The sequence below is a fragment of the Dreissena polymorpha genome, unplaced genomic scaffold (assembly GCF_020536995.1).
Source record: "Dreissena polymorpha isolate Duluth1 unplaced genomic scaffold, UMN_Dpol_1.0 chrUn005, whole genome shotgun sequence".
Lineage (NCBI taxonomy): Eukaryota > Metazoa > Mollusca > Bivalvia > Myida > Dreissenidae > Dreissena > Dreissena polymorpha.
Genome location: NW_026273319.1, coordinates 2971 through 29003, shown reverse-complemented (window position 1 = coordinate 29003; position 26033 = coordinate 2971). Strand labels below are relative to the sequence as shown.

Genomic DNA, 26033 nt, shown 5'->3' with positions numbered 1-26033 from the left:
GGTATATGTGGTAATAGATCCAATAGCAAATGGTCAAATAAACCTAGTGTACAACTATTTTGGATTGATTTATCCATTAAATTGTTTTATTTTTGGTAAGATTTTTGTTAACAGATTTAAAGATTAATTACTGAAGTAGAACTACTAAGTAATGAATTGACCATCTGACGAATCACCATCCTGGTTATTCATGTGAAGACAAAAGTATTTTAAAACACAAAGTCACGAAGCAGCATAATAGGAATATCAACCATCAAACAATAGGTGCCTCCACACATTTGGGACATGTTTAAATAAGCTTGCTATAATATCCATATTATCCAGTCATTCCACTTAGACATCATGTGTAAAGTGTTTTTACTATTTCCTAACATATGAGCATGTACATTTTCTCAGTGATTTTTCCATGCCCACATGGTAATGTCTGTGATTATCGAAGATTGGAAATATAATCAATGGACGGGGAGGAGTTTACATTTTTTTGGTAAATTCCGGACCAGTGTACTTGAGAACCTGCAGCTAGGGCAACAGCTCAAGACGCTTTGTCTTGGGCAAGGCTAAATGCTAATGGAAAATGCATGCATTTATAGTCTGATTGTGAAACTAGAATTATCTTCAATCAACATTTACCTCCCACTAGGATATAAGTCATCCGTTATTATTCTGCGCAGTATGCATCCACGGACCACTGGGTTATTTCCTTCACAGGTACCCATTTATACTCCTGTTTGGAGATGAGCAAATGTGGGATTAATTTTTTTCTCAGGAAAAAACTGTGGTCTGAGCAGGATTCGAACCAGGGACCTTCCGATTCCTAGACAAGTATCCTACCACTAGACCAAAGCCCCACATACAGTACTTTCTTAGGTTGAGAAAATACCTTTTTTACACCCTCTATGAACAATTGAAGTTTTTATATTACATACTCACCAATTACTGTTATCTACTGCGTCACCGAAGCCTGGTGTGTCCACAACTGTGAGGCGTAGCTGTACTCCATTCTCTTTCAATGCAACGTTCGTCCTATCAACCTGAAAAAGAGTAAAATTTAAGTTTTCTGTACGAGTATGATTGTAATAGTCATTTAACCTTGAAGATTTTGTCTTTTAAATGAAGATAAGAGACTTTCATGATACAAGGATTGCAGGACTTTACTATTATTAAGAAGTATCCTAAAATAGGCTACATCCCATTTGAAAATTTCTTGAAATTCATGGAGTTTTTCTCCGAATATCAAAATTACCCCTCGAAATGTCATACCCCTATCAGTTCCAATACATGACAGGTATTATCAAAGTTGGTTTTCACATGACCAGGGGTGTGATTGAGGCAAAGTCAGAGGGGAGGAAAATTATGTTGACTGATTTTGACTACGCGAATGGCGCGCATAACGCAATGACAAACATAAAAACAGACATTAAAATTAACAACTTTTTGAACTTCATAACAATATTTCTTTATAAAAACCTGTTAAACTTCACATTAAACATACTGAGGATGCAAAGTAAACAGTTATGTATTTATTGTGATCAATAGCAGCAGTTTTTCAATGTATTGAATGACAGTTAATAGACTAAATATAAACAATCACACTTGAGTGTTCTTCTGGTGTTAATGATGTATTAACTGGGTTAAATTAATATATTTAATTTGTTTACCTTTCAATATCTTGCATTTCACATCTTCACTCAGTTCAAAGCTATTTCTGTTAACTTAACAGCGTGACAAACATAATAAAGCAGAATATGCATATGAATCTGATTATACACAGACCCACTGACATATAAAAATCAAATCATGTTTGTCTATTTCCATGTTCGAAGGATACTCTCTAAACTTCGCGAGTAGACTACACTCCAATTTGCAAACACCGGTTTCCGTGACACAAATTCAGTGGGCACATTTCTTAACAAAATATGTGTTGCTTGTATCTAAAACGTAGTCTTTTTTTTGACAAACACATTTCATTATTCCTATCAGACAAGGTGATGCCAGTCGTTTATTCGATTGCTATTTGTTATTTCAATAATCTTGATTTTCTCTTCACAACGGCGCCATCTGCAAACAAATCACAGAGCGCATTTTAAGAACACGATTTTAATTGGAAGATTGGGAAACGACAGCCAATTATATGGCTCGTTTTAAAAATGCTTAGGCAGAATCTTCCAGTGTAAAATGCGGAGAGATTTCGCGGGCCGCGGATATTTCGGGCCGCTTATGAAATACATCCGCGGAATCGGTGGTAGCCCCTCTCCCCCACATTTTTTAAAACGAATTTACGCAAATCTCTGAAGTGACATCCGGGACAACCCAATCCGCGGAAATCCGCAGATCCGCGGAAAAATCACACCCCTGATGACATTTTTCGCAAATTAAACGTCCATCAGGACTTTCTCTTGAGCTTTATGAAAATACATGCTTGCAAATACTAAGCAAAGTTTAATTTTGGGACAGATGGGTACAAAAACTTAAAAGAACATTATAAACATTCTTAAACATTGCCTGCTCACATGCAAAGTGGAAATGAGTATTTGCAACAAGGAAGATACCAGAACAGCTTGCAAATAACTCGCAGTCTGTTCAGGTTTTATGCTGTTTGCTGCTCATCAATATCTTAGGGTCTAAAATGAAGCCTTTAAAACTTTAAACTAGTAGGAAACTTCTTATTTGTCATTTGATTTTCTAAGGCACTAAAAAGCGTCAAAATGTGTATGTGAGTGGTAAAGGGTTAATGCAAATGTAATTAATTTCGATTTTCTAAAGGACTACAAAAGCTTCAAAATTGGTGACTGAGCGGTAAGGGAATTCTACCTTGACTCTATTCCCTGGTGACTGAGCATCTTGTGAAAAAGTGAGCTTAATTCATGTGCATCAAGTGTCGTCCCACATTAACTTGTGCAGTCTGCACAGGCTAATCAGGGACAACACTTTCTGCCTAGGATGGATTTTCGCTTAGAAGACAATTCCTTTAAGCAATAATACCATAACAGCTGAAAGTATTGTCCCGAACAAGCCCGTGCAGACTGCGACACTTTACGCACATGCATTAAGCACAGTTTTCCCAGAGCCCTGCTCTCTTGCACAGGTGGTAAGCGTGTGGCTATGATATTAATTAGTGAAAACATCATTTTGAATGATAAATAATCATATTATAACGAAAAATTAACTTTTATGAAAAAAAATATTTCAATATCAAATATATATATAACAAGGTATGCAACTCAAAATCAGCCCAAAACGGGGTGCATCGCTTTGAACAGCCATATCTTCATCAATTGTGCAGCAATTTTCACAATCTCGGTCTTATTCAACGCAGAAATGAATTTCCTTTCTGGAAATGTATATGTCTTGCAATATTTTTATAAATGCTGGGTCAACTTTTAAGAAATAACACGATACACAACTCTCATGACCCAGTTGACAGTGATCATGCTGTCTTTAAGACTGAAATCTTCACGGAGTAAAGGGCAACTTCCCTACAATGTTCATGTAGTTCGATACCATAATTCAATAAAACGTATGAAAAAACATTATTACCGTTCTTGTCGTTACATTCTGCATCAAGACTAACTGTCCAGCGCCGTTTGAAACCTTTGTTTACATACATTTCAACTAACTGACATTTTAAACATACGAGTAATTTCATTGGTCCAATGCGGAGGTGTGTCTTTACAACTGGAGATTTCATTCATAAAGAATGCATGATCACTGTCAACTGGGTCATGCGTGTTGTGTATCGTGTTATTTCTTAAAAGTTGACCCAGCATTTGTAAAAATATTGCAAGACATATACATTTCTAGAAAGGAAATTCATTTCTGCGTTGAATAAGACCGAGATCGTGAAAATCGCTGCACAATTGATGAAGAAATGGCTGTTCAAAGCAATGCACCCCGTTTTGGGCTGATTTTGAGTTGCATACCTTGTTATATATATATTTGATAGTGAAATTTTTTTTTCAGAAAAGTTAACTTTTCGTTATAATATGATTATTTATCATTCAAAATGATGTTTTCATTAATTAATATCATAGCCACACGCATACCACCTGTGCTCTCTTGATGCACATATGGAGTCTTACCTGGACTGTTTTCTGTATCCTGTTGAAAGGGCCTGGGTATTCTGCACATATGGAGTCTTACCTTGACTGTTTTCTGTATCCTGTTGAAAGGGCCTGGGTATTCTGCACATATGGAGTCTTACCTTGACTGTTTTTTGTATCCTGTTGAAAGGGCCTGGGTATTCTGCACATATGGAGTCTTACCTTGACTGTTTTCTGTATCCTGTTGGAAGGGCCTGGGTATTCGGCACATATTGAGTCTTACCTTGACTGTTTTATGTATCCTGTTGGAAGGGCCTTGGTATTCTGCACAAATGGAGTCTTACCTTGACTGTTTTCTGTATCCTGTTGGAAGGGCCTGGGTATTCTGCAGCGTAAAGGTCTGTGAGGAACAGGGAGTTGATCAAAGTAGATTTACCTAAACCAGATTCACCTGAAATACATTGGAGAACAAAATTGATAGATGGTTTCTGACACAATGAGTTGATCAGTGTTGATTTACCTAAACCAGATTCACCTGAAATACATGGGAGGAAATAGGTTATTGATGGTTTCAACAGAAAGTATAAGACACAATGAGTTGATCAGAGTGGATTTTCCCTAACCAGATTCAAATGTGATCATTAAGTGATCAAAAAGAGGGCATACAGACGAAATATAGAGAACTGGAGTTGAATAACCTTCATGTTAACCAGAATTATCTTAAACTCTTAATCTGGTAGACACATTCAAAACCTAACAACTACAAAGAACAGTCAATTTACAAGTGTTCATTGAAGCTTCAGGAAATCTCATTAAGAAATTAATGCATGAAAAAGCCTTTGATTCAGTAAAGACTCAATCTGAAGAACATCTTAACTTTATCAGAGTGAGTTTGTCTAAATCAGAATCACCTGAAACATTTAGTGATTAAATCATTATAAAATGGAGATAACCGATTTGCCATATAAACCAGATGCACATGTAACATCATAATTGAGGAATCATTCAAAGGCCATTTGTTAAGAACAACATTAATTTATGTAATGTTTAAGAGTTAATTAGGGTTGATTTGTTGGAATCTTAAGTTGGAGGCACAAATGAATGTCAGCCATGCTCTGGGAAAACAGGGCTTAATGCACATGCTTAGTGTTGTCCCATATTAGTCTGTGCAGTTTACATAGTCTTATAAGTGACAACACTTTCTTCATAAACTGGATTTTGGCTAAGAAGAGATTTTATTTTAATGAAAAATTCAATAAAGGCCAAAAGTGTCGTCCCTTATAAGCCTGTGGTCCCTTATTAGCCTGTGGTCCCTTTTTAGCCTGTGGTCCCTGATTAGACTGCGCAGGCTTATTTAGGCCGACACTTAAAGCACACACATTAAGCCTAGTCTTTCCAGAGTGTTGCTCATGACGTTTTAACAATACAACAGATCTGTAGAAAAATAAATTGGGCACAGTGGCAGAAGATGTACTCAGCTTTTTTCCAAAAATTAGCTGTTTAGGCTCTAAAACTAATAACAAATGACTGTACTATAAGTTTAATCAGGGCCCTCCCATTTTTTATAGGAAAATCCTTAAAGGGATTAGTAACAACCCTCCAATCCCAACATTTTTTTTTGTACAAGGTACTTGCCAAATGATGTGCTTTTGATTTATTGCAGCTAAGAACTAACAGTAAGTTGTTAAAAAATGTTGCGATGGCGTGAGTGTTACCGCTTCTCCACCTAAAAAGGCCCTTGTGACGTAATACACAAGCTTTGGCAGCAATATTTTCATCTGTTATAGTAGCTTAATTGATAAAATTATGCCTGCACAAAGCAGTGTTCAGAAGTGCAATATAAGTGAAAAAGTATTCCTGGGGACTCAAAATATGTTAAAAGTCAGTATTCAAGCCCCAGAGACCAAGCGCTAAAATGGTTTAGGGAAGGTTTTGGTTGCATAGCACAGAATTGACATACAATATGGCATTACAAAAGGTGAACAAATCTCAGGAATAAATTGCACACAAATTTAGACAAGAACTTAAATTCCATATTCTGAATATATTCTTAAATGCAGACAACAATTCAACCATTATCACAAATGAATGAACAATTTCATTTGTTCTATTTTCGTTTTATCAAATTCTTTTATCAAATTCCACACTCCATTTTCTATAAAGAACTCAATTGTCTGACAATTACAATTTAGAATTTCAGACCTATATCAAGGAAATAAAACTTGATATCCACATCTGTCCCAGCCAACACCCTTTGTTAGAGGGAAAGATAAGCACAGCCTCATGGAAGGAAACACTTGGCATCATTATACTTGAAAATTGCTCCATAAAGATAATGCTTTGTATAAACAAAGGCCAGATAACAAAAGTCAAATTTCATTTACATCACATTAATAACTCAGTCGAAAAAAAAAACACCAGCAAAAATGAGATTTTAGAATGGTTTCCAAAAACAACAACAGTCATGCAGATAATAAAAGGGAATGACTCAACAAATTAGCAAAATTCAATTAAGTTATACATGTTATATTGTTAAATTATGCAGTTCTTGTAAACATCACTACCTTAATATAGCATTAAAACCATATCTTTAAAATATTTATTTTGCCTGTGTCATTTTTATGTTGAAAACGGGTTGGTAGAAATTATAGGCCATATTAAATCACACCATTATTTTTCTGTTCCTACAGCTAGGCAGAATTTGAGATGGCTACATTTCACATTAAAAAAAAAAAAGCAGACGGGAACAGAAATGTTATATATAGCACATAGATTCCGAATGGTATAAATCTTTCCCTTCCAACAACTGGTTTATTTCAATTAAAACCTTTACATCAGCAGATGTATTTCAAGACTGTATCTGTTCAGAAAAAACAGAGAAAGAACAAAGCCGCCATAACTAAAACAATGATTACTTTATATTTAAACAAGGCAGGGATCTTTAAAGGAAGATTTCACTCACTTAAGACAATGTTTTAAATTGTTCATTTATGTTTTTGAGGCATTTGACATATGATAAGGTTCTTATTTTCTTTTAAGTTAATAAGACTTTAGCTGAATGATTCTTATGCGATTTCGACGTTTACCATATGGCCATTGACAGAATGTTTTATTATATTATCATAAAGAACTCATGTTCGGGAAAAGTCAAACTGAGGAGCAGCTTAAAAGTGCAGTTTTTGAAAGCTTTTACTGGGTAAATTATTATTAAATTTAGAAGTATGTTTTGAGAAACACTCAAGGGACCAGATAAAAAACCATATGCCTCTCTGATTTTCAGAAAAAAGCTGGCATTGAGAATGCACTATTAAAACAATTATTCTGAATGAACAGTAAGCATGAACAGATCATCATACCTAATGGCCAACAGATTTACAACTGGCAGCAGAGGTTGAGTATTTTTCCCAATGTCCAACAGTAGTTCAGTTATATCAAGGAAATCAGTTAACCCTTTGCATGCTGGGAAATTTGTCGTCTGCTAAAATGCCGTCTGCTAAATTTCTAAAATTAGCATTTTCTTCGTTTTTTTCTTCAAAGAATACTATCAGAATAGCAAACAGTTTCGATCCTGATGAGACGCCACGTTCTCATCTGGATCCAAACTGTTTGCAAATGCCTTTAAAATTCAGTTCCAGCGCAGAAAGGGTTAACCAATAAAAGGACTTTTGCCTCACAGTTTAACCCTTTCCCACTTAGATACGTATTTTGATGCATTTGTAGTCCCTAAAAAAATTAAATTTAATTTAAGACCTTTCTTACTTGATGAAGGTTTAAAATGCTTCATTTCCGACCATTAGATACTGATGAGCAGCAAACAACATAAATCCTGAGCAGGCTGCGAGTTACTCGCAGGCTGTTCTGGTTTTATGCTGTTTGCACATTGCCATTTTCACTTTGCTTCTGAGTGGGAGGGGGTTAAATCCTTAAAGTATGGAATTCCAATCCTTGGGTTATTACCCCAAAAACATGCACATGGAATTTTTTTTTTCAAATCATAAAATGATATAAATGTGCAAGTACACAGTGTTTTTGTTTCACCATTTTGGGAATGGGGCCGGGTTGCTTGGGATTGGGAAAATTTACTAAAATTTGGACATTAATCTTGTTGTAGTTTTGCTAAAAAAAGCTTCAAAATTGAGAATAAGCGTTTTTAGTATTATATTTACAAAGGTTTAACTTATATGGCTGAATGGGAGATGAACAGAATGTTCAATTGGGAATTTTTAGGTCCCATTTGGGAAAAATATACACTTTTTTCCATTGGGAAAGGGGCCAAATAACGGACACCATTTTGAATGAAACAAGAGATGTGTTTGTCAGAAAAATTATGGAAAATAGAAACCCAGACAGCTTTCAAATGTCAAAAACTATATGTGACGGACTAAATTTGATACAGGGAAAAAAAAAACAAAACATTTTTGCAGAGTCAGCTTGGTTTAAAAGGAATTCGAACTGGGGAAATGGCCATAGATTATGCAAATTCATTTATGCACAAAAATATATATTTGCTAAATAATTCAGATGTCAAATAATTCAAAAAGTGACAAGTGGTGTCAATCAATTCAGACAAAAAAATTGCTATTGTTACAAATTTCTCAATGTCCAATATCTACTGTGGAATATTGATCTTCATGTATACAGGATGATATTACTATTGGGTTTATCAAATTTGCAACCAGACATATGCATTATTCAAGAAGTATGTACCGTTATAATACTCTTTTATTATAAGAAGAATTTCTGGCTTTGACTGCACGCTAACAATTACAAAATATTGTTTCGGGACAGCTTGACAGAATATTTAACAGATTTCTACATGGATTTGGGTCGTTCTCTGTGAAAAAGGAGTTTAATGCATGTGCTTTAAGTGTCGTCCCAGATTAGCCTGTGCAGTCTTCATTGGCTATTCAGGGACGACACTTTCCGCCTAAACTTTTTTTGCTAACAAGAGACTTCTTTTAAATGATAAATATCATAAAAGCAGAAAGTGTCATCCCTGATTAGCCTGTGTAGACTGCTAATATGGGAGATCACTTGAGGCACATGCATTAAACGAGTCCTTTCCACAGAGCAAGGCCAAAATCTAGTCTAACACTTGTAAATTAGGTTTTTAAGCAATGCCAATTTATAAGCTACCATTGAGTATTATATATATACATATATATAAATCATCTATTAAGCTTGACACAATTCGGCAGACTTGGGACGGGAAAGGAGGGGGAGGGGGCACAAAAAGCTTCAGTACCAAATATTTCACTTCAGATCTTTCCCTATTACATGTTGTAGATTGTATGTCAACATAAAGTTACCTCTACACAAGCAGTATTGAAATATCAAGGGTTGTAAACTGTGATCAAAATATTATTTTTTCACAACTGTAAGATTCATATTTTGCTTGTATTTACAATTGCTACAAAAAAGTAAAACTGCTTTTATGAAGAAACTAGAGCTTTGTCACAGACGTGACGTATACCCCCACGTGCAGCATTGACACAGACTATTTTGCATGCTGTCTTCACAAAACAAGAGAATCTAATTTATGGGAATTTTAAAGAACTATTAAGCCATTATCATTTATAGCCTTTTGACCTTTGAACTCTTGAATTCTTTCATAATACACGCCGTCAAATGACTGCGAACAAAATTAATGTACAGAGTCATTTTAAAATCTCACAATTAATGACATAGTTATGGCCCAGACAAGATCATTTATTGCCATTTTTGACCTTGAACTAAAAGTGTGACCTTGACCTTGGAGATATCGATGTAATTCTTTTGCGCGACACACTGTCCAATGATGGTGAACAAAAGAGCCAAATGATTTTAAAATCTCACAATAAACGACACAGTTATGGCCCGGACAAGCTCATTTATGGCCCTTTTTGACCTTTGAACTCAAAGTGTGACCTTGACCTTGGAGATATCGACCTAATTCTTTCACGTGACACACCGGCCAAAGATGGTGAACAAATGTGCCAAATGATTTTAAAATCTCACAATGAACGAAATAGTTATGGCTTGTAAAAGCTCATTTATGGCCATTTTTGACGTTTGAACTCAAAGTATGACCTTGACCTTGGAGATATCGACGTAATTCTTTCGCGCGACACACTGTCCAATGATGGTAAACATATATGCCAAATGATTTTTAAATCTCACAATGAACGACATAGTTATGGCCCGGACAAGCTCATTTATGGCCATTTTTGACCTTTGAACTCAAAGTGTGACCTTGACCTTGGAGATATCGATGTAATTCTTTCGCGCGACACACCGTCCAATGATGGTTAACTAATGTGCCAAATAATTTTAAATTCTCACAATGAACAACATAGTTATGGCCCGAACAAGCTCATTTATGGCCGTTTTTGACCTTTGAACTTTAAGTGTATCCTTGACCTTGGAGATATCGATGTAATTCTTTCGGACAACAAATATGCCATATGACTTTAAAATCTTACAATGAATGACATAGTTATGGCCCAGTCAAGCTCATTTATGATTGTTGAACTCAGAGTGTGACCTTGACCTTGGAGATATTGACGTAATTCTTTCGCGCGACACACTGTCCAATGATGGTGAACAAATTTGCTAAATGATTTTAAAATCTCACAATAAATGACAAAGTTATGGCCCGGACATTTGACCTTTGAACTCCAAGTGTGACCTTGACCTTTGAGATATCGACGTACTTTTTTCACACGACACACCATCCCATGATGGTGAACAAATGTACCAAGTCATTTTAAAATCTAACGATAAATGACATGGTTATGGTCCGGACAAACTTTCAGTTTTAAACACACTAAGTGACCCCGTGACCTAGTTTTTGACCTGGCATGACCCATATTCAAACTTGACCCAGACATCATCTAGATACAACTTCTGACCAAGTTTGGTGAAGATTGGATGAAATTTCGGGACAGACTGACAGACCGACCGACCGACAAAGTGACTCCTATATAGCCCCCATTACCAATGGTAATGGGGGTATAATAAAGTCCAAGTGCAAAACTACAGGACTTCAAACACAAAATCAACAATTAGCAGCAGACACAACTTCCCCACCATAACTTACCTACAACCATTAGCGTAAAATCAAATCCTCGTTTGACACTTTTTCTGTAGACCTGATTTGGAAGGTTCGCAAATCCAACGTAGCCCTCTAATTCCTTGGTAGTGTCCCCATATTTGCGGTCCCGTTCCTTTTCTTTGTCGACAGGTTCCATGTTTCGTACTGGATCTTTAACAGGTTCTCGTGTCCGTTCAGGGCGGTCACTTGTGAAGCGAGCATTAGGGTCAAACTTAGGGGTAGGGGCTGGTAACTCAGCTGCTTTGAAGAACGCTTCTCTCTTTGCGGAACTTATCTGCAATTCACAGATTAATATCTGTCAACATTATAGGAAAATGTATATAATAGCAGCTAACATTATTCAATGGTCTACTCTCCATATGTTAAACCAAACAATATAGATATTAACCTTTTAAAGGGACCAGCTTACTTTTTGATAAATTGAAAAACAAAAACAATTGCTTCAGATTTGCAAACCTTTGTTGAAGTCATGTTTTTTGCAATGAAACATTAATACAGAACATTTAACATGCTCTAAAATATCCATTATAAATATGCATCTTTTGACGATTTAACAACCTGAAAATTATAAAGCGTTTGGAACCTCAGTGTGGATAACTTTTTTCTTTCTTTAATTATAATTTTGTTTAATACTGGGGCTGACTTAAGTTCCGATGTTAACATTTATCAATTTAATGAATCTAATGGCAAACTTCAAAACATGCCAAAATCTGTGAACAAGAGTACCTTTAAAACCTAAATTTGCTGTTTCCACTGATATTGAAATGAAGCAGCTGAAACATTTTGAAAAAAAATCACATTCCGTCGCTTCATAAACCCAACAGCTCACTGTTTCTGCTATACAAAAAATTAGCCAAAAATGAACACAATATAAATAATTGGCTAAACAATATATGCAATTAATTATGAATCCTTCTTCATATAAATCCCAACAAAATAATTGCAAGGGTCAGCTCTTCACAAAATTAACTGCATAATTTACCTCATTTAGCTAAATATTCATGTCACTTACATGTGCACTCCACACATGATACACAGAATGCAAAGTATAATCCCAATTTCAACTTATTTTCTTTTTGTCCTCAACAAAGACAGGTCCGTGTCTTATAATCCTATTGTCACATTAAGTACTTCACCATTAATAGTTTTCCACCTATCTCATTTAACTAATAGACACACTGTAGGTGTTTTGCTACATCAGCATATTGTCCACTCTCTCACCCACTTACGATATTTATTTACATTAACTATGGAGAAAAAATCTTATATTATCCTATGCACAATATATCTACAGCTTAAACTCACAACCCCCCTATTGGCTCACACCACTTTCTAGCCTCTGTTACATCTACTGGGTCTGGCCTCAGAAACTGCCATGCTTATTCCAGAAATCAATTTTTCCCAGACATTTTTCTCAACATATCCCAGTCTGATATACAAAGTTCAAGAGGGATTTTTTGTGAAAAATATATCTTAATGGGTGTACTATATGTGAATAGACAATTAAATTTAATTGCAATCACCAACCACTGTGGCTCTCTGTCAGTCTGTGTACATAACACAAATGGTAAATACCAGTAAATAACTGTCAAAAGTTGATGTATTTAACATTTTTATACTAAATTCAGACCTACTTTTATGCAGCCACTAAGCAATTTACTTTATGTTACAATATATAATAGCATAATACTTGTTTTTATATAAAACTGAGCTACACTAAACAATTTAACAACAAAATGTATCTATATAAAACTGAACCAATTCATTTAACTTATTTCCTAATAAAGTCACCAGTACTTATTCATCAGAGGTTTCTTAAAATTCCCTTTTTGGGCAAAAGAGGACAGGCTAGAACACAGTAATTGTCAAGAAATATTGTTATAACATGAGCAGTGTGTGGGCAAAGTGTGAAAGTGATACACCAGCAGGCTCCACACCACTGATTTACAGCTGACAGATCATGACAGATGGGTTACTATAATACTGTAATAAGATACAATGTTATTTTATTACTAATGTCTGAGCCATTTATCCACGAGCAGTCACCCTCAAGTATGTATATACTGTCGGGGTTATTGCAACAGTTAAGGCAAAACAATATCATTGCTCCATGTTTCCTTTTGTCATTTTACACAAGAGTTTTTAACAAGTAAATTAGTGAACCATATGAGGCAACTAATTCTTTAAGTCCTATGCATATATTTGTTAATTTGTAAAAAACACTCAAGATTGTTAAATTTATAAGGTAAAAACAAACAATACATTAAACTGTTTCAGTTAAGGGGTATAAGAATTAAACTGTAAAGTGGTAAAATAACAAAAGTTTCAGTTAAGAGGTCAAACACAAACAATCATATTAAACAGTTATATTTATGGGGTAAAAGAACACCTGAACACAACAGTTTCAGTTAAGGAGTAAAAGAACACCGACACAAAAGTAACTGTTACAATAACACCAGCACAAACGTTTAAAATTAAGGGGTAAAATAACACAAGCAAGACAGTTTCAGTTTTTTTAAGTCTGAAAATTGTAAAAGGGGCCTTTACTCTGACACCCTTCAAAGGTTCAGACTCATTTCTGACGTATGTGAGTTTTGTTGGTGGTCAACAAGCCCTACAGGTGGGATTTTCTACAGGTATATTGGTTTGCTCCAACAGCACACGACCAAACAAAAAATGACTTATTTTAGTAAACCGTAAGTCACTGGGAGATGCAGCTTTTATAAACAAGAGCACTACATAACGGTTTCAACACTCGGCTGCGAAAGCTTGTCAGATTTTGTTTGTTTGTTAGAGGTCACAGTGACCTTGACCTTTGACCTAGTGACCCAAAAATGGGTGTGGCGTGTAGAACTCATCAAGGTGCATCTACATAAGAAGTTTCAAAGTTGTAGGTGGAAGCACTTTGATTTTGAGTAACTCGCAGTCTGTTCGGGTTTATGCTGTTCGCTGCTCATTAGTATATAAGGATTGGAAATGAAGAATTACAAACTTGAATCTAGTAAGAACTGTCTTTAATTAAATTTCATTTCTAAGAGACTAAAATAAAAGTGTAAAAATACGTATCTAAGTATCTAAAAATGCACTTTTAATATACAGGTATTAAGCCAGCCACAGAAAAATTATATTACAGACTGAATTAATTTTGCATATTTTTAAATATTTTTATTTACAGTTTTATAATGAAACCATTTCTCTGGTCTGCTATAACATCATTTCTACTATCCTTTGGTATATGACCACATTCTAATAAACTAAGCAACAGATAAGACATATTTTTATACATGTGCAAAGGATAAAGATAAAATGTGAGCAAGCACACATACATTAATAAATGTCAATCTTATATTGGTTAATGCAAAGAATCCTTAACATACCAATTTATTAAATATAAATTTAACAAAACTGACCAAAATGAAAGTTGTTGCAATATTACCTGCAGAAATTCCATGTCAATGTTTCCTCTGAGCGACATCACAACAGATTTACTAATGACAGACTGACTGTGATTAGGAATGATGATAGCTATAATTTAATAGCCAATCGACCTGATAGCTCTTTTCAAATAACCAGCTCTAAAGCTCTTAAAGCCTGAGATAATTGAAAACTCTTAAAACTACTTAGATTATCAAATATCTTTTCCTAGTCTTGTGCCCTTTGCTCACATTTATGAATCAGTTATTCCTCCCAGGTCTGTCTAGAGCTTGTTACTCATTCAGAGCTTGAATATATGCTTTTCAAAGCACTGTTTGGATTAATCCCTATGGCAACTTAAGTATTGTTTAGAACCTTGCAATGTGCAATTTATACCTGCTTTGCACAAATATCAAAGAGTCTGGGCTCTACCAATAACCTATTAGAAAGATCACAACAAATATTCTCAATAAAATTGATCAAATACTTATGTTCCTATAGTTTTCCAACTAAAATAACTTGTTTCTTGTTATCAATTCACTACCCCACATAACTTCACATACATACCCACATTTAAGTGGTAATAAAATACAAGAGGATACATTTTCATCATAAAATCATTATGGTTTACATTGCCCAGGTATTTGGGTATGGGTTACTATATAAATATAATGAGATATCAAAATCTTTTGTTAGGCCACGTGGGAATACAATGTTAGTTTTTCCTCAAGCTAAAGAATCATATATGATTCCGTTGCACATCATGTGTTATGTTCTAACAGAATACAAGCCTTGTGTTTGATAAAGATAAGCGCATCAGTAAATAGCTAAGAAGTTCTGAGGTACATGTATACAAGTTGTTTTTTAACCATTTTATTCGGAGGAGGCCGGATGTTCAATATCCAGATAAGTGAGGAAATCATTTACAGCAAAATTTCAAAGTGATGCTCCCTGCTTGCTTTTTACATGATCCCAATCTATTATTTAATTCAATTGAGTCATTAGTAAAGGCAATTTTATTGGCAAATACATTAGTACATAGCCAAACAACATACATAAGACATGTAATGGCGGTATAAAAAATTATTATTTAACATGGTGATGAAAAGTATGATATAATATAATGGGAATGCAATAATAATTAATTAATGGTTGTGTAAATGTTGACCACAATAACATAAGGAAAGTGAAACCAGCTCATAGACAACACAAACCAGATCAATTTTGGTGACATTGGTTTCTGTATAACTACAAAACAAGGGACAAAATTGTCACAAAACCAGGTTTTCAACTCAAATTGTGACCTTGAACTTGGAGATATTGACGTAATTCTTTCGCTGGACACACCGTCCAATGATGGTGAACAAACGTGCCAAATGATTATAAAATCTCACAATGATTGACATAGTTATGGCCCCGACAAGCTCATGTATGGCCATTTTTGACCTCTGAACTCAAAGTGAGACCTTGACCTTGGAGATATTGACGTGATTCTTTCGCGCGACACACCGTCCAATGATGGTGAACAAATGTGCCAAATGATTTTAAAATCTCACAATGAATGACATAGTTATGGCCTGGACAAGCTTGTTCCGCCCGTCCGCCGACATTCGCCAATCTAATAACCAGTTTTTTCCTTCGGAAAACCTGGTTAACAACAACAACAAACAATATATACATATATACTTAATTAATACTTGTTGTGACTTGATCTTAGATCGAAGGCAATTCTAGTAAATTTAGCTAGGTTAATTAATATCTTCCAATTCTTAGTAGACATAAGTTGCTTAAATTGTGTAATATCAGGGTTACAAATAAAACATAAATGGATGTAAACATGGATGTAAACACACCCGTAAGTGGTGCTTTTAAAAAATATTCTTTTAAAACCATTTTTCTAAAGAATTTCCACAAGTGCATAAAATATTATAGTTTTTGATACTGCTTATGGACAGTTAAATACCAGTTAAATACATCAGAATCACTTAATATAATAATCATGTGTTCTTGGCCAAATATTCCATGAGTACAGCACTCATGTACATGGTTATGCTGCACACAACGTGAAATTTTGGCACCTTTTTCAGAAGTAGTCAAGGATTCATTCGTAAATCTTAAGATATCAGCACAGACTGCAAGCAAAATTGTTTTTTATGCACTAAAGATCTTTGCAAATGTATATTAATTATTTTCAATAAAATGAGATATTTGCAAAAACAAATTCTGTACAGCCCATAAAGCAAAAACCCATTCAGAATGACCTTTTAGATATGTTTTAATGCATTTCTAATAACTGATGTGTTTTTTTATTTCATCATCACACTTTTATATGGCACATTTATAAATACCGACTTAAAAATAAGAGCTTTATCAAGAAACATCAAACAGTCAAGAAAAAAGACGTAATGCTTACAGAATGTTCAGTCAACTGACATAACAAAACGATGAGTTAAGAATGAACAGCTCAACAACACCATCCCAAGTAAAAATGTTGCCAATTTATGTCCATATAATGATCAACCAACTAATAAAAGTCTCAGATACAACTGTCAAGTATGAACTACTGTGTTATGGTATACTAGCTCATTAAACCTAACCGCTGACACCTAATATGGAGGGCCAAAAATGACTGACATTTGCAAATAGAAAGTGTCAGCTGTTCAAACTAGTTCAAGTTTAAAGCTCACTTACCCAACAACAATTAAAGGTTTAATACACTTTTAATGGCCACCAGTAAACTTCTAACATTTCAAATACATTATCTGTCACATCATGTAAACACACATTTTTCATCAGATACATGTAGTAACAAATTTCTGATGACCTGTTTCAGACTCTTGACAATAAATATGACAGTAAAATCACATTTTCCGGACCATTTTCTCCATTACAGTAAAATATTGTTTCATCAACAGTCTGGTACAATGTCAGGGGATTATTTGCTAGCTTAATAAATGTTAAATGACAAATACTCACAGGTGTTCATCTGAAGAGTTATGTCTTGTAACAATATCCGCATTAGAGTCCAGCATTCAACAGCGAGTGGTCAAACAAGACAACTTAAGGAGAGAAGAACTTTAACCTACAAAAGTTAACTGACCCCAAGATTTCAATTTTGATGACAAGATATCTCTTAACACATTTGGCTTGTCAGGCGATTATACATTTTTGTATACTTATGAAGTTATGATATATTATATATTTTATATGTATTGTTTTATCCCCATAATTATTGTTTATTTTGCAATAAAGTGTCTATAAAAACGACGTCATAGGGCTGAGATTCATTATAGCTTGACAGCCATTTAACAGCCCAGCCTCATAAAACCTTGGCAGGTCATATAGGGCCCAGCCTCATTAATCCTTGGCAGGTCATATAGGGCCCAGACTCACTAATCCTTGGCAGATCGTATAGGGCCCAGACTCATTAATCCTTAGCAGGTCATATAGGGCCCAGACTCATTAATCCTTGGCAGTTCATATAGTGCCCAGACTCATTAATCCTTGGCAGGTCATATAGGGCCCAGACTCATTAATCCTTGGCAGGTCATATAGGGCCCAGACTTATTAATCCTTGGCAGGTCATAAAGGGGCCCAGCATCAGACGACCTTGGGAGGTCACATAGGACCCAGCGACATACAATCTTGGCAGGTCACAATCACATACATGTAGCAACCAGTCTCATTGGCAGGTCATACGGGAACAAGCGTCATAAACATTGGCAGGTTATACAGGAACAAGTCTCATAAACATTGGCAGGTCATACGGGAAGAAGCGTCATAAACATTGGCAGGTCATACGGGAACAAGCCTCATAAACATTGGCAGGTCAATTTACGTGAACAAGCCCCATAAACATTGGCAGGTCACACAGGAACAAGCCTCATAAACATTGGCAGGTCATATGGGAACAAGCCTCATAAACATTGGCAGGTCAATAAGGACTCAGCTAATACAATATTGAAGGCAATTTTTGGTCCCAAAACCTCGAAGGCAAGTCCCAATCTGCGAAACCTTCAAGCTTATTTAAGTACCAGCCCAGTCCAAAAAACATTCAAGGCCATAAAAGTCCCCAACCCATAAATCTTGAAGGTCAGTTTGTTCCCTGGCCCAGAAACCTTGAATTATGGGTCCCTGGCTCAAAAACCTCAAGACCAAGTTCCAGTCCAAACCTCTTTGAGTCCAAGTCCACAAACCTAGGCCATTTAGGCCACTTGCCCAAAACCTTTAAGGCCATTTACTTGTCAATCGCAGTTCACAAACATTGAAGGCCAATAAGGACTCTATAATGAGCCATATAAACAATCTTCTAAAAAACCGCAACCTTCATTGAGGCAATATTATATTAATTTAACACATTATAAGTTAAGCTATTTCAAACTAAATAAATCTGAAAGCTGTTTTTGATTACCTCCTGATTTATTCCTTCCTGGGGATGAAATGTAGACGTTGACATTCGGTTGTCAATCACCTCCATATTGAATTTTTACGTTTACAAAATAATGTATCTTTTCTTGTTGACGCTGTTTTTAGCTTCTACTAATCAGTTTTAATTAGCTGGTTAGTTACAGGTAACAGCCCCACTTATTTGGAGTAGCTCTTTTATATAATGCTGTAAGACAATTATAGTCTTTTATGAATTTTCTATAACAATGTTTTTCAATGCATTTGTATTTATTTATCTTTTGTTTACATATGAATATTACTAAATTGCGATAAACAAATGCAGCAGAATAATATTAATGCCATGCAGTTTCAGACTCACTGAAAGCACAAGAAAATTGATCCTTGTAGAGCCCAAATCCCTCAATATTTTATCAGAAATGCATACGAAAGTTTGTAACTGTTGTCAAACAGAAAGTAGTAAATAAAGCTGCTTTAGACAACCTAATGCTTAGAGCTATTCCAATATTTAAGCAAGTCAAAATTCAAGCAAATTATAATGCTCACTATGATACAGAAAGCTAAGATGATAGAGAATAAGGTATTTCCAGACTGCAGTTATATAAATGTCCAATTTAGGTCCACAACACACAGAACAAACTAAAGAAATTGTACCATCATGAAGTTTCCCCAATATAAATTAACACTGAGAAATCTGTTTTCTAGATTTATGCTGAATACAGTTCAACATTTAAGAGAAAATACATTAAAAATTGCACTAGAAAGAAATGAAACCCCGATCTTCACCAATCACAAGCACCCATTTTCAGATTTTCATCTATTTTTTTTTGCAATTTTTTGCCAACATCCTCAGTGCTGCTCCTGTTACAAGATATCTACTACTGACTCATGAAGAAGTTTTGAAATATTTTTGTATATTTCCCCAAAACTGTCGGCTATCCATTACCAGCATCTTGACAGCCCCCCTATCATAGCACATGTGCTCAGCTGCATGTATCTTATCTATATAAGATAGTTTTCAAGAAGAATTTTCTCACAATTTTGTTGAATGAAGTTAAGACTGTGAGTACTGTGTATGTCGGCAGGTGCAAACAAACTGCAATTCATAATTACATGAAATCAACTTGACAGCAATATTGTAACAAATTCAACAGATCTTACTGTTAAAAGCAGTAGAAGCCAACATAATACCCAAGTTCTTGTCAATCCATACAAATTATAGCGAGTAAAATCCAATAAATGTGTATTTAATGAAAATCAAACACACAAGAAATTCCAACAACTGTATATTAGTAATTATATTATTACATCAAAATTTAATTACAAAAGAACGTTATCAACAAAACCACTTCAACACCAGTCACTAAGTGCGTTTAATTGTTAACAAATGACGTTACAGTTATTCTTTATCGACACATTATTGCCCCAGGACCCTGGCATGGCCAAGCTATGGACAGGCCTGAACCCTCAGGGTCAACATTCCTGAGAAATGACTATTTACTTTGGTTATTGCCAAACTATAGCGCATATTGGGAAAACCTGTAAAGATTATTATCATAATGTGTTAAGTAAATTATAACCAACCATGTTACAGTGATCTTTTTTGCTTTTTATTTTACAGCCTATGCCTTTTTTATTGGAACAAAAGCGCAATAGACCATGAAATTGGGAAGAATTAATAATTATTAATTGATATGATAATAAATAAAAGTTTAGCAATTGTTTATAAGTGCATGTTTAACTGCTTTCTAAAATTGATATTATTAAGTGCTAAGGAATTAAAATGCTGAATAATTAACTCAATAAACCAATTATTGTCAGTTTATTGGAAAAGTTCAGTATATTTTTGGGGAAGATTTTGGAGAAAAAATGTTACATTTTGCCATTAGGAAACAGCCTTTTTTATTTTTATGCCCCCAGATCGAATGATCGGGGGTATAATGTTTTTGGCCTGTCTGTCTGTCTGTCTGTCTGTCATTCTGTCCCAACACTTAAACCTTTGTTAAAATTTTGTGATAACTTTTGCAATATTTATGATAGCGACTTGATATTTGGCATGCATGTGTATCTCATCCCCTGCGAAAATTTGTTCTAGAAATCGGAACGGTTCTGGAACTGTTCTAGAACATCAAGAACAGTTCTAGAACGTTCCATATTCACATTCTAAAACTTATGTTCTGGAATTGTTCCAGAACAGTTTTCTAGAGTAATTCTAGAACATTTGTAGAGCAAGGCTCAGTTCTGAAACTGTCCCAATAATATACAAGATCATTTTTAGAACATTTCAAGGACAAAATAAGTTCAAGAAATTTCTAAAAAATGTTCTAAAATGTAGTTCTAGAACACATTTAGAACTCTTTTAGAACCAGTGAGTTCTACAAACGTTCTAATGGGGAATAAGAGCACTTATAGAACAGGTCTAGAACCAATGTCTACAATTGTTCTACATATTTAAATAAACTAATTCAGACAATGATAATTTGACTTCTTTCAAATTAGATTTCAAAACAATTTTCACATTGAAACTTTGCTTGCTGTGGTGTCTGCAAGATATTGCTGTCATATCATGAGATATATATATCATACACAGAGGACTAATGTTAAGGAGGAGTGTTTGTTGATAGGTCTGGGATACTTTGTCTTATTTCTAATCCTAAAACATTATGTGGGTACTCACTAGAAACGACATAACGAGGCACTTCTTATAAGTATCTAAACATAAACTTTTATGGAGAACTGGAGAAAATTATCCCTGAAATACCATAAAGTACTTATCCTTTAAGTCCTTACAAAGTCTTCTGGTACACACATACATATACATGTATATAACTGACAATAATTTGTCACCAAATTCACATTATTTAAAAAAGAATTACTTAGAAAAATTGTTCTAAAACAGTTCTGGAAATATATACAAGAACAATTCTGGAATAGTTCTAGAACAATGGTTCGAGAATTGTTTTGGAACAAACCTTCAGAACTGTTTTAGAACTATTTGTTCTACAAATTATTCTCATTTAACATTCAACAACTGTTCTTGAATCGTTCTAGACAATTTTAAGGATGATTCTAGACCACTTCTAGTCATTTGTTCCAGTACAATTCTAGAAATTTTATAGAACAGTTCTAAAACGTTTCCCAGGGGATGGAGCTGCCATTTGGAGGTAAGAGGATGTAATTTTGGGCAAAGAAAATCACTGTTTATCACATACAAAGAGATGCTCAGAGGGTGAGAGAGGAGAACAATACAAACAATAACACAAACTCACCATAATTAATATTATATTATTTAATTGTTAAGTTATTACTGTATTTACCATATTGTATACCTTTATAAACACAAACTGTAGGCAATGTTGATTTGCTGTTATATTTTGCTTTACTTACTTAATACCTTATTATTAGTAATAATGTTTGAACACCCTCTGCAAAACACATTCTCAAAATTGTGTAACAACTTTGGTTGAATAATTATGGTACCAAAGTATTTCATTACTTATTGGCCAAGGTTCATACTGATACAGAATTTTGCTTTCAAAACTTCTGGTCCGTTAAATTCTTTCATTTAATCTTCAAGAAGCCTACATGAACCAGCTGCAACTCAGAATGTCTGCCAGAGCAGGGCAAAGTTCTCAGATTTAGAAAAAAACATGAAATTCAAGATCAGTAATCTTTTTACTGGTAAAAAAAGAAATGATACTGCAAAATCATTGCATAACTGAGAGTATTCTCAAGTGCTTCCTGTTGGCACATGTACAGTACTAGTTCTTCTTAAATGCTCTTAGCTTTTATGAGTAAAACGCACTGATCAGAGTTCTTTTTATAAAACCAAATTTCATGTAAACAGATGTGTTGGTGAAACACTGTCCCCCATATATTTGACCTTTGACCTTGAAGGACTCAGAATGTGCAGCTCCATGAGATACACATGCATGCAAAATATAAAGTTGTTATCTTCAATATTGCAAATGTGTATATTAATGAGCGATTTTGACCCATATATTTGACCTTTGACCTTGAAGGATGACCTTGGCCTTTACCTTTCACCACTCAGAATATGCAGCTCCATGAGATACACAATGTATGCAAAATATAAAGTTGCTATCTTCAATATTGCAAATGTGTACTATTAATTTAAATGAGCGATTTTGACCCATATATTTGACCTTGAAGGATGACCTTGGCCTTTACCTTTCACCACTCAAAATGTGCAGCTCCAAGAGATACACAAGCATGCCAAATATGAAGTTGCTATACCAACAAAAAAAACCAACAGACAGGCAAAAACAATATGTCCCCCACTATAGTGGTGGGGGACATAAAAATTCAGTATAAATGTGTCTATAAAATCGATTTCAATCCACCTTATACATTGTAACAAACACAATATCTATTCACATCAACATTGCGTGTTTTTGTGGATAAATGCTAAACACAAAAGTTGATAAAAACCGTAATCAAACCGAAAACGGAAGTTTTGTAGTGAAGATTCAATCTATCTTATGGAGATTCCGGAGATTATAAGTCTGTGCTAAGCACCATTGATTGATTAGACATGAGATCTATCTTGACGTGGATTCCGGAGATAGTTGATGAACACATTTGCATATTTTCAAATTCTGAATACTCAGTGTTTTCAATTTCAAAAACTTACTCATTTTCGTGAACAGTTGAAGTGTTTTAGACTTAATATCATTATTCTGCAAGCGCACCGCATCAAGACTAGTAAGTTGTTTTAATTTAAGCATTAAGGATAAATTTATTATCGTTTGTGTTCATTTATGACAGAAAATATTTAATGTTGCTCATTTTACCAGTCAAACTGCAGCCTGGATCCAGGCGGCAGAGTTTCCATGAAAAACATGTTGCCAGTTTGCAAATCCCAGCGACCCGGAGGGTCAATAGCTGGGAGTTTGATTAGTGCAATTAGTACAGTGCATGATGCATGGCAAGAGTTTCCAGTTTAAATATCACCGACTTATATTTAAGGTCCTTGTCATAATTCACTGTAAAATTGTCATGTGAAAGTGCTTATGCCAGTAAGTGGTTTTACAGAAACAATGTAACTTTGACACATACAGTGAGCAATCAATTCAATCTAGTTGCCGAACATTTTTTTTTGCATTTGAAGATGTTAAAGCGGAATAGGAACTATTGGAGACGGGCCGGAAGCAGTCTTTTATTGACGAGTTGCCAATAAAAACAAACTGAAACAATTGTTTCCTCTATTATTATAAGCAAATACACCCCGTTTTCAGTCATACCTAGAGTTATGAAATATTATCAGGGCAACCCATTGTTGTCATTTTGAGTGCTTGCAATAAAATTCTCAAATTTGTGGTCTATTTTTGTGTGCAGCTGGTGTAGTAAATTAGTATCATATGCATTCATCTTTTTAAAAACATTGGCAGATGACAACACATCCATTAACACATTTGGTGTCTAAACCTTGCTGAGTCCTGAGCTTGGAAATTTAGAACTTAAATATAGACTAAAACCATTAGCATACAATTGTGATTCAAGTGGCGAGCGTAAAACTGTAATCCCACAATATTTTGAAGATAAAATAGTTTCATAACAAGGGACAAAATTGTCACAAAACCAGGTTTTCATTGTGAAAAAAAAATCTGATAAAGGGAGAAAACTCAAACTGAACTTTTGAAATGACCAAAAATTAACCCCCTTTGTAATTTTTTTTTTTTTTAAATCTATTTTAGTCGTGGCGACCTTGACATTGGAGATATTGACGTGATTCTTTCGTGGGACACACCGTCCCATGATGGTGAACAAATGTGCCAAATGATTTTAAAATCTCACAATGAATGACATAGTTATGGCCAGGACAAGCTCATTTATGGCCATTTTTGACCTTTGAACTCAAAGTGTGACCTTGACCTTGGAGATATCGACGTAATTATTTCGCGCGACACACCGTCCATGATGGTGAACAAATGTGCCAAATGATTTTAAATCTGACGATGAACAACATAGTTATGGCTCGGACAAGCTCATTTATGGCCATTTTGACCTTTGAACTCAAAGTGTGACCTTGACCTTGGAGATATCGACGTAATTATTTCGCGCGACACACCGTCCAATGATGGTGAACAAATGTGCCAAATGATTTTAAAATCTGACAATGAACGACATAGTTATGGCCCGGACAAGCTTATTCCGCCAGCCCGCCAGCCAGCCAGCCATCCAGCCCGCCAGCCAGCCAGCCCGCCCGCATTCGCCAATCTAATAACCAGTTTTTTCCTTCGGAAAACCTGGTTAATAAACCCTCTTAAATGTGTACTTTTACAATAAGGCTAATTCCTTCCACTTGATATTAGATAAAAAAACTGGCCCTTGGATGATATGCTTATTAATTAATATATAATATAATGAGCTGTGCTCCGTGAAAAGGGTGTTTAATGCATGTGCATAAATTTTGTCCCAGATTAGCCTGTGCAGTCCACACAGGCTAATCAAGGACGACAATTTTCGATTTTATGATTTTTTTTTTCGTTTAAAGTAAGTCTCTTTGCAGCAAAAATCCAGTAAAGGCAGATATAATCATAATAGCTTATTTAACATGAACTACTTTTGTAACAAAATTGAAATAATTTACATTTCAAAAAGGTAAAATTCAAATAATGAACGCAAAAACAACAAAACAAAAATTACCTTTAACTTTTAGGTCCTGAATCTAACGATTTTAAAACATCCAAAACTTCAACACTGTAAAATACTGCATGCACAATATTCTTCCTTGATTTGCTGTTAATAATCTTTTACTCCAACATGTTATGTCTACTTTCACTTACACAATACTCGCGTGACACAAATATTCATTGCAACCTACTTGAATGTTGACACTTCATTTATACGCTCTCAACTCATTATTACGTTTTTACACTACAGTCAATAATTTCTGTGGCTGACAACTAAGCATTTTGTACAAATCATAAAAATTTCATCTGGAGTAGAATAGGATGCACTTGTAAGTACGCCTTCCCGCAAACAATTATACGGCCTAGCGACATTCCTTACATTAATAAGCGGACTGCCCTTTTATTACAGTAGAAAACTTAACTACA

General features: G+C 34.8%; 1 protein-coding gene across 4 annotated transcripts in view; it reads right to left on the bottom strand.

Moving 5' to 3' along the window:
• LOC127863332 (septin-7-like) overlaps positions 1-25745 on the bottom strand; it is a 40146-nt gene extending 14401 nt beyond the window's left edge. Inside the window, exons 1-4 of one of the 4 annotated variants that reach the window (XM_052402754.1) lie at positions 25621-25745; positions 11119-11407; positions 4385-4491; positions 931-1031 (exon numbers count right to left, since the gene is read on the bottom strand). In XM_052402754.1, the coding sequence (XP_052258714.1) occupies positions 931-1031; positions 4385-4491; positions 11119-11269 (359 nt within the window). In that variant the 5' untranslated portion in view covers positions 11270-11407; positions 25621-25745. Of the gene's footprint in view, positions 1-930; positions 1032-4384; positions 4492-11118; positions 11408-14569; positions 14730-18958; positions 19124-25620 lie in introns of those variants that run through there. The other 3 variants (XM_052402751.1, XM_052402752.1, XM_052402753.1) reach the window with 3 other exon arrangements.
• Between the last annotated feature and the right edge of the window lie 288 nt (positions 25746-26033).